Source organism: Gracilinanus agilis, chromosome 4 (genome assembly GCF_016433145.1).
Source record: "Gracilinanus agilis isolate LMUSP501 chromosome 4, AgileGrace, whole genome shotgun sequence".
In the NCBI taxonomy this organism is placed as follows: Eukaryota; Metazoa; Chordata; class Mammalia; order Didelphimorphia; family Didelphidae; genus Gracilinanus; species Gracilinanus agilis.
Window position 1 is genome coordinate 289,335,940 of NC_058133.1, and position 10,296 is coordinate 289,346,235.

A 10,296-nucleotide genomic window follows, 5' to 3' on the forward strand; every position below is an offset into this window, starting at 1 on the left:
TCAGAAGTTAAAAAAAAATACACAGGAAGCTTGGCATGGGACCCAGCTAAGCTCTTTCATCTTTAAGGCATTTATAGCCCAAACTGGCAGGACAACAAATAGATGAAAAGTGGAATTGTTATGCCAACATTGCCATAAAAATCCATTTTCATTATCAGTGACAATAGGAGTTTAACACTTAGACTCTCATCCCCAATAAACTACATGAGAAAGTAAGCAAACAGAAGAGTAGTTTGGATATCTTTTTGTTCATTATTTTTGATTAATACTTGAAGTATGCATATCAATGAATAATTAATTGATTAATGCTTGATGTGTTATCATCAATTAATTGATTAATACTTAAAGTATTAATAATTATTTATTACCTTTGATTAATACCTAAAGTATTAATAAATATTTATTGCTTTTGATTAATACCTAAAGTATTAATAAATATTTATTACTTTTGATTAATACTTGAAGTCTCAGATTTTCGATTCTAGCCCCAACATCCTACTTCAAGCTCTTGAGAATTGGGAGTGACCTTAAAGGATCACCTAGTTCCATTTCTGTCTCACTGGATGACTTCCTCGCAGGTCTTCCCCATACAACAGGGGTCCCATCCCTGTCTCTACACGTGTGCCCCGCCAGAATGCCCACCCACCCAGCCACAGAAGCAGTAACAAGCAATTAGAGTTGGAGAGTCTCCATTCCTAACACCCAAGAGGTGAGAGGATAGACATCATGCTCTCATTACCTGGGCTACAGTGTCAGGGGTGGAAGGAGGGGAGATAGACTCTCGGCATCCTAAAGGGAACTTTAAAGAGCATTTTCTCTAGGAAATAGCTGTATAAATGGTGGGTTCAATTCAACTCTATGACTGGAGTAGTTTAGTCCTTCAGTTTATGGCTAAATCCACACACAGACTGCTTTAGATATACCTAACCTACAACGAATTACTTAAATGGCTTACTATATATAATATAGTTAAATTTCTTTTTTTGATTTTCGAATGTTTTATTTGATTTGATTTTGATTCTCAGGTTCTTGCTGTTCTGTAAAGAATAAACATAATGAATTACTTAAATGGCCTACTATATATAATATAGTTAAATCTCTTCTTTTGATTTTTGAATGTTTGATTTCATTTTTTACTTTGATTCTCAGGTTCTTGCTGTTCTATAAAGAATAAACTTAATTAATTACTTAAATGGCCTACTATATATAATATAGTTAAATCTCTTTGATTTTCAAATGTTTTATTTGATTTTGATTCTCAGGTTCTTGCTGTTCTGTAAAGAATAAACTTAATTAATTACTTAAATGGCTTACTATATATGATATAGTTAAATCTCTTTGATTTTCAAATGTTTTATTTGATTTGATTTTGATTCTCAGGTTCTTGCTGTTCTGTAAAGAATAAACTTAATGAATTACTTGAACGGCCTACTATATATAATAGTTAAACCTCTTTATTATATATTGTAGGCAATTTAAGTAATTTATTAAATAATAATAAAACTATTTAATAATGATTAATAATAATAAAATTATTAAGTAATATATTAAGTAATAAAAAAGTTAAATCTTTTTATCATATATAGTTGGCAAGTTAAGTTATTCATTGTCTATTGAACAGCAAGAACTTAGAAGAATCAAAGTTATAGGTAGAACAGAAGGAACATAGGTTCATAGAACCAGAGTTGGAGGGGATCTTAGAACTTGTACAGTTCCACCCTCTTATTTTACAGATGAGGAAACTGAGATCCAGAGAGGTTAAGAGACTAGAGGTTAAATCATGTATGTAACAGGTAATGCAGCTGGGATTTGAACTCAGCTCTTGGGACTCCACATTAAGCCTTCTTCCCACCACACCATGTTGGTAGATGGAAGCAGTCTGTTATTAACACTGATTAACTCAAAGTGAAAAAAAAGGATATGGGTGATCAGAAAAGGAATCATGTAGAGAGAACTGGCAACTCAAAAGCTCCCCTGGAATCAAAAGACATACTAAAAGGGGCAGCTGGGTAGCTCAGTGGATTGACAGTCAGGCCTAGAGATGGGAGGTCCTAGGTTCAAATCTGACCTCAGACACTTCCCAGCTTTGTGACCTTGGGCAAGTCACTTGACCTCCATTGCCCACGCTTACCACTCTTCCACCTAGGAGCCAATACGCAAAAGTTAAGGGTTAAATAAAAAATTTAAAAAATAAAATAAACAAAATAAAAAGACATACTAAAAGAGCCAGAGAAAATTCTCCTGCATTTTGGGCAGATCTTCTGAATGAGATTTTACAAAGCACGTGGACAAGAATCACATTGAATGAAAGGCACGAATCTCTTGGGCTTAGCATCTCTGCATTTACACTTATGAAATCCTAAATCCACTAGAGTACTGCAATTACTGTTGCAAGAAATCTAGGAGAATTTTGCATTCCCTGAAATGTTTTCTATTAACTTTAAAAAATAAAACCCCTTATTTTCTGTTTAGACATTGATATTAAGCATTGGTTCCAAGGCAGAAGAGCAGTAAAGGACTAGGGAACTGGCATTAAGGGACTTGACCAGTGGGACTCTCTGTCCACTGAGCCACCCAGTTGTCCTGTATTCTATTAATCCTTTTTTTAAACATTTTTTATTAATAGAATTTATTTCCAGGTATCTCTGCCCCTCCTTTTCCTCCCTACCATAGAATACATCATCCAACTTAATTAAGTTTTAACAAAGATCTAAAGCAATGATTCTCAAAGTGTAGCCTGAAATCCCTCAGGGATCTCCAAGACCTTTTTAGGGAGTCTCTCAAGATCAAAATTATGTTTATAATAATGCTAAGATGGTATTTATCTATCTAAATACTTCATTCTTTTCCAACTATTTATGTGCGTGTGGCTAGATTTTCTTTATATACTTCAACCAAAACAACCTATCACAACGGGCAGAATGCAGAAGCAGATGTGAGAATCCAGCTGTGATATTAAGCCAAGGCAATAAAGATATCTGAAAAAAATATGTAAAATGATGCCACTCTTCTTACTAAATTTTGTTTCAATATACATAGCTATTTTTTTGTTAAGTTGTGATTCACATGAACATTAAGTGGATTTATCACTTTTTAAAAATTATTTAAATTTATTTTAATTAATAAATCACTTTTAGTAATTAATGCTTTAAATTTTTGTTTGTTTTAAATTTTCGACAAGTTCATTGCAGTCCATAAAAAATTTTTTAGACTAGAATCTCTTTTTTTATCTTTTTATTTTAATAACAAATTTCCACATGTTTTCTGAAGTCATATGATCCATATTGTCTCCCTCACTTCTTCTCTCTCTTCTCCTGGTCCTTCATAAATTTTAAGAGAGATTTACTTTCTTTTTTTAAATTTACTAAATTACTAGATTTTCAGTGAAATAGTTGAGATTGATATGAGGTTATAGGAGAATAGATCTAGAGCTGGGTGGGACCTAAGACCAACCTTCATTTTATAGATGATGAAACCATGGAGATTAAGTGACTTGCCCAAGGTCACAAAAATATGATCAGGGGTAGAATTTGAACTCAATTTCACCAAATCTAGAGCCCCTGCTCATTCCATTATGCCAAGCTGCTGGCAGAGTGAGAAATCTAAGATGTAGGGAATATTGTTTCCATTTTATACTGCCCTCTAGCCAAATGCCAGTGGCATGAAATTCTTGATGCATTGAATGAGTGAGCTTTAAGATGTTGCCAGGAACAGGAAGAGAAAAATGAAGGTTCATGGAATAATATATAAAGAGTTAAACAGAACTCTGGAAATTATCCAACATCCTCATTCCCCATTTTACTGAGGGAGAAACTGAGGCTCAGAAATGTAAGTGATTTGCCCAGGGTCAAACACTTTGTAAGTTTCTGAAACCAGACCCACATCTTCCTGCTTCCAAAATCTTGTGTTCTATCCACTATTCCTTGTTGTATTCTCCACAAAGTCAGTAGTTACTGGAATGGATGAAGCCCTCATGGGAACAATCTGGGCAAGATGCTTAAACCTCATGCTGGTACACCTAGAGGCTCTTTTCCAAGTTAATTTCTCTTCTGGTAAATATTTCTAGGAGCTTGGGCTCATTTTATCTCTGATTAGCTTTTTTCTTTCTTAATTTCTTTCTTCCTTCCTTTCTTTCTTTCACTCTTTCTTCCTTTCTTTCACTCTTTTTTTCTTCCTTCCTTTCTTTCTTTCCATTTTTTTAAGGAATTATGCTCAGTGTCATTGAATGATCTCTTGTTTTTTTATAAATTTCAGCTTTGGAAGACAGGCATGATGGAGACCAACCAAATTTCCATCTTGAAACACATACATACCTATATGCAAAGCATTTCCATACAAGGAAAATTTTTCAAGAACTCTTATCTAGTCCTTAAACAAGGTACTCAAAACAAGAAGAAAATTCATCAACATGGCATTGGGAATTGAAAGGATCCTAGTTCACATGTCCCTAATTCTTACTTCTCCCTCCAACCTAAAAAGCAATGCAACCTTCTGAAGGACTTCATCAAAGAATATTCATTCAGTCTATCCATTCTTTAGGTGCTTTCAGTTATATTCAACATTTTGTGACCCTATCTGGAGTTTTCTTGGCAAAAATACTAGAACAATTTGTTATTTCCTTCTCAGCTCATTTTACAGAAGAGGAAACTGAGGCAAATAGGGTTAAGTGACTTGCTCAAGATCGCACAACTAGGAAGATGAGTCTTCGTGACTCCAGTCCTGACACTCTATCCACTGCACCCCCTAGCTACCCATTTTTTCTCATTCTATCTACACTAAACCAATAAACACAGACTAGCCCCCATTTTCAGTTCTGAAAGACAAAAATAAAAACGGAAGCCACAAAACTGTATTAAAAGCCTTTATTTGAGTACATATCTGTTTTATTTGTTATGATACAGGAGATTGTGACTTAGGCTAGTGTGTTAATTAACATTTTGCTGTTCATTAGGCCCCAACAATCAGAGAAACCCAACTTGGAATGTTATATTCAGCACACAAATTATGGTACAAAATTCATTTATTCAGCAAGCACTTGAAGTCTTAGGTGTTGGGGGACAGTTTAGATAAGGTACGATCCCCATCTTCATGGAGCTTACAGAATTAGAGATAATGCAGACCAGTTTAGAATTCCTTTTAAAAGTCCCTTGTTATTTCATCTACTATCTTAAACCATCTCCTTTAATTAAGCCAAGCAAAGAGAAATTAAGGTCAATGGAGAGAAATTAAAGGATGAGGGAGAGACTTCGACTCAACTGAGTGGATCCACCAGATAGCAAGTGGTATTTTATTATTATTAAGGAGAAATCTATTAGAAAAGGACATTTTCCATCCGAGGGCATGGTAGAGGAAGTCCTCTCTCCCAAGGCCACATCTGGAAGGTGATGGTTAGGGAACAGAGGGGGAGAGTGAGGCACATTCCGGAAGCTTAGGGAGTGAAAGAGAGGAATCCCAGAGGGTTTAGAGAAAGAGAAGGTAGAGTTACCCCAAAGGCCAAGCAATCAATGGTTTTATTCACCTAGATCAGTGTTTGACTCAAAGCCAAGTTTTCAGAAAGGACATTCTAATCCTTCAATTATTGAAAAAAAAGAAAAGACTGTAAATGGAGAGAGAGCCTTTCCCTTTCCCTCTAACCCCATTCCTGGGCATGTTGGCTTCCTCTGCAATGCTCCTTTGGGCAACAGCTCTACCTAGGCAAGAATCACAGAGAATCAGAAGTGGCATGATTGGTGTCTGGCATCAAGAGCTCTAAAACATGCAGAATCTCTATCTTACATCGGCCAATTTGCCATTTTACTAAAAGAAGATCTTATACACCATTTCCACGTAATTAGCATCAGGCACAGGCTTTCTCTTGCTTCCAGGGGACAGGAATTTCTTAATATTGGGGATATTAGTCATTCGAGTTTTGAATGCCTAGTGGGGAAAAATAATTGAAAGGAAAGTCAGTTGTTGCAAAAAAAAAAAAATCCTCTAAACACAATGTTCAAAGGAGAGTGTTTTTAGTACCCTAAAAACTTCAGGGGGGTGAGTGTTGAAAGTAAAGATGATCTTAATGAATAGTCAAAACTTATAATTAGTTGAAAAGCTAGGGGGCAGAGTGAATAGTGCTGGGTCTGGAGTCTAGAAGACTCCTCTTCCTGATTTCAAATCTGGCCCCGGCACTTCCTGTGTGATCCTGGGCAAGTCACTTCACCCTGTTTGTCTCCGTTTCCTCATCTGTAAGATGAGCAGAAGAAGGAAACAGCAAACTACTCCAGTACCTTTTGCCAGGAAAACCCCAAACGCCATTGTAAAGAGCTGGATGAAACTAAAAAAACTACTGAAAAACAACATGATTAATTCAGTGAATTAAAATGCATTTTTGGATAGGATTGGTTAAGTAACTTGCCCAAGGGCACATAACTCCGTGTGGAGCCAAGATTAAGGCTTGTCAGTAAGTGTGAGGGATATAATACCATCTACAATTTTTAAAAATCAGTTTCTAAACATTTTAGCTCCATTTTGTTTTGTCTGACCTTGGGATTTAATTGGCAAGGACAACTGCCTCTATTGACACAGATCAGCCGGTACTGGGTAACATAATCTTGGAGAGTTGTCTAAAGCACAAAGAGGCGAAGTGAATTAATTTTTCCAGAGCAATCCAGAAAATGGAGGTCAGTCACAAAATTCGAGCTTGGATCCTCTTGACTCCAAGACTGACTCTATTAATGATTGCATCCTGGTGCTTCTTTTTTTCCTTTGGGGAGAGAGAAAGGCCCTCTCTGTCTGGCCATAGAGATGCATAATCTTATGTGAAAAACTCAGTACCTGGGCCACTGAGACAGGAAGGATGGGAGATAGTTACTTAACTAATCCTATCCAATCTTCTATCCTTCTACCCTATCTGAGTCTAAGTTCTGCTCCTGACCTATCCTGGCTTTAAGATCAAAGGCAACTCTCTGTGACCCAAGGGGCTCTCTAAAGCACAGGGTTTTCAAGCAGGATCTGAAAAGTCGAAACCTATTTTTTAAAATAATACTAAAGAAATTTTCATTTCTAATAATTTCTAATAAGTAAATATCAATAGATATAACTCACATACACAGAATCTCTAGGGGATCCAGGGAACCTCAAACATTTTTCTTTATTTTAATTTTTTTGAAATCCTTACCTTCTGTCTTAGACTCAATATTAGCTCCAAGGCAGAAGAGCGGTAAGAGCTAGGCAGTGGGGAATTAATTAAGCCCAGGGTCATTACACAGCTAAGAAGTGTCTGAGGCTAGATTTGAACAGCTGCCCCTGGCCTCCATCCCTTTTTAAAAAGTATAAAGGGGTCGATCCCTTTTAAAAGTGTTAAGGGGTCCTGACATCAAGAAGTTTGAGTCCAATGCTCTAAAGTTGCATACAAAATCTACATTGCTAGAGGAATTTTCCACAGTGAAAATCACAGATCCTGAATGAAAGGGCACTACTTTTATTGCATATGCGCAAGAATAAACATAATGTTATCGACCTTTGTTTGAATGAACGTTTTGCTTTCTGAACTTTGGTTAAACACAGTCTCGTCCCAAGCCAAACTAATCAGCAGATGATCCTTTATTCCTCTTTGGAGGACTGAAAAAGTGGGGGTCTGAAAAGCTGGGGGACCTCATGCTTTGGGAATGATTTTAGAGAGGGCTTTAGAGAGTAACTGTCAGAGATTAGATAAGGGAAACACTTGGATTCCGTTTGGCACAAAGGATGTTCGCTTTTTCAAGCATGGCAGCTGAACAATATGCTATCACAACCCAATACCTGCTTGTTTTCGAAGGAACAGATTTGTTATTGTTCACTTGTTTCCGTCATATCCAACTCTTCTAAATCCCATTTGGGATTCTCTTGGCAAAGATACTGGAATGTGTTGCCATTTCCAGATAGATCAAGAGAATTCTGGAATTCTGGAAGCTTCATTTCTGTAAAGGAATTTGACCCTAAGACTTTTGAGGGAGGAAGCTAGATCTGGTCAGGTACTAACTGAGGCAAAGAGGCAGGGTGGGGAAAAGAAGGAGGACCCAGCTATCCTTATGTGCTTGGGGAAGAAAGAAATGTTTCTGTGTTATATGGAACCTGGAAATGGGGAGTGAAGCTGCTTTTGGCTTGCCATGAACCCTGACACATTTCTAGGTGGGCCAAGTAGCAAATTAAAGTTGAACCACATGTTTAGACTGAGAAGAGTCCAAGCTGCTCTCCCTCTATGGAAGTCGTAACCCTAGTAGGGATGTGGGGGTGGGGGTGGCCAGGGCTAGTCTGTACTTAGCCATCAGAGTTTTAAATTTGAGGCTCTCTAGAGTTAGAAAAAGAGCAACTCCCCGATAGTTTAAGAACTGACTCTTTCCTTTTCTCTCCTATGCTTAAGCTTGTATAGAACAGACTAATAAATTTCTTTCAGGAATGTTTCCTTGGGTTGACCTTCATCAAGGGAAGTCTGGGTTAATGAGGCAGCTTGGGAGAAAAGTGGAGATAAAACTATTTTTAAGTACAAATAATCTTTCCATTTAAAAGAACTGGATATTGAGAATATAATTCCCAATTTTCCTCTATCCTTACTTCAATCCACAAACTATAAATGTAATAACAAAATAATAAGTAATAAATGAAAATAATAAAAATAATTTAAAAATTTTTTAAAATAATTTTTACACATATAAGTGTTATGGATGTTAGTTGAGTCACTTTTCAGTTCATAGCTCAACAAGATAGAGTGATAGGTCTGGAGTCAAGAAGACTCATCTTCCTGAGTTCAAATCTGACATCAAACACCAGCTGTGTGTCTCTGGGTAAGTCCCTCCACCCTGTTTGCCTCGGTTTCCTCATTTGTAAAATGAGCTGGAGAAGGAAATGGCAAACAACTTCAGTATCCAGTTTTGCCAAGAAAACCCCAAATGGGTTATAGAGAGGTGGACACAACTGAGAATGACTGAACATCAACAACCTCCTGATGGTGATCTCACTGACTAAATCGAAAAATCGAAAGCCATTAAGTGTCAGATATTTGAGGAAGAAGTCTTTGGTCCATTTTCGAACTTGATGTCTTCATTACCTGGAGCAAAGGAAATCCAGAGAGCGCATTGGGGACTTTCTCTTCCACCATTAAAATGGCTTCAATCAGTTGCACATCCGCCAAACTCATCTGGTTACCGACAAGAAAGTTTTGTCCATGAGCCCCTAAAACCTGGATGACGCAAGCACAGGAGAATGGTAAGTACGCCCTTCACTTCACAGACAGAGAACAGTGATGGAGTGACCAAAGAGTACATAGAAATGGTGGAGACTGTCTGTTGGCTAACTGAATGGAGAGTCAAGCTGGAATCCCTCTAGGAAGGGACCAAGGAGCGAGTGAGAAGGAAAGTGTGATCAACCACCGATTCCAACTCAAAATGCAGTTGTACCATTACATCCCCGACTTTGTCTCCTTTCAAATGTCCTGTGTTTAAAGAGATGTATGCCTATTACAAATCCACAAGGCCATAGATTTAGAGGCAGAAAAGAACCTAACACAGCCCTCAGGCTAGCTGGGTGGCACAGTGCCTAAGGTGCCCACTCTGGAATCAGGAAGACCCGAGCTCAAATCCAGCCTCAGATCAGCAGCAAGCCAGACATTGCACTACTACGCACTTTCCGGTGATCTCATTTTGATCCTCCCAACAACTCTGAGAGGGGAGTGCTGTTCTTATCCCTCTTTTATGGATGAGGAAATGGAGGCAAACAGGGTAAAGTGACTTGCCCAGGGTCACACAGCTAAGGGTCTGAGGCCAGATTTGAACGCAGAGTTCTCTGATTTGAGGCCCAGCACTTAATCCACTGGATCACCTAGCTGTCTCCTATAAATGTTAGCTAGTAGTAATAATGGTAGGTATAATAGCCCGGAGTACTAAGGCTTTAAGTGGCTTGTCTAAAAGCATACAGCCCATGTGCATCAGAGCCAGAATTTGAACCCTGGTCTTCCTGACTCCAAGACCAGGCCTCCATCTGCAATGCCACATTGCCTCTCAGTGTTTCATCATGAGCTCTTTCTTAGCAATCTAAAACCTGTTCTTCTGAGGTTAGTTTTACAAAAAAAAAAAAAATGAGACAGAGGAAAAATCATTTAGAAAACTACCTTAACTCCTGCTTCTCTCCCTCTATCTCTTCCTCTTTCCCTCCCTCTCTCTCTCCCTCTCCCTTTATCTCTCCCTCTCTCTCTTCTCTTCCTCTTCCTCCCCCTCTCTCCTCTCTTCTCCCTCCCTCTCTCTGTCTCTCTTCTCTCTCTCCTCTCTCTCCCTCCCTCCCTGTCTC

At 38.0% G+C, this 10,296-nt stretch overlaps 1 protein-coding gene across 2 annotated transcripts in view; it reads right to left on the reverse strand.

Moving 5' to 3' along the window:
* Positions 1-4,848: 4,848 nt before the first annotated feature.
* LOC123247053 (glutathione S-transferase-like) overlaps positions 4,849-10,296 on the reverse strand; it is a 14,185-nt gene continuing 8,737 nt past the window's right edge. For both annotated transcript variants that reach the window (XM_044675851.1, XM_044675850.1), the window contains 2 exons: positions 9,062-9,193; positions 4,849-5,916 (listed from right to left, as the gene is read on the reverse strand). In XM_044675851.1, the coding sequence (XP_044531786.1) occupies positions 5,797-5,916; positions 9,062-9,193 (252 nt within the window). In that variant the 3' untranslated portion in view covers positions 4,849-5,796. The remainder of the gene's footprint in view (positions 5,917-9,061; positions 9,194-10,296) is intronic.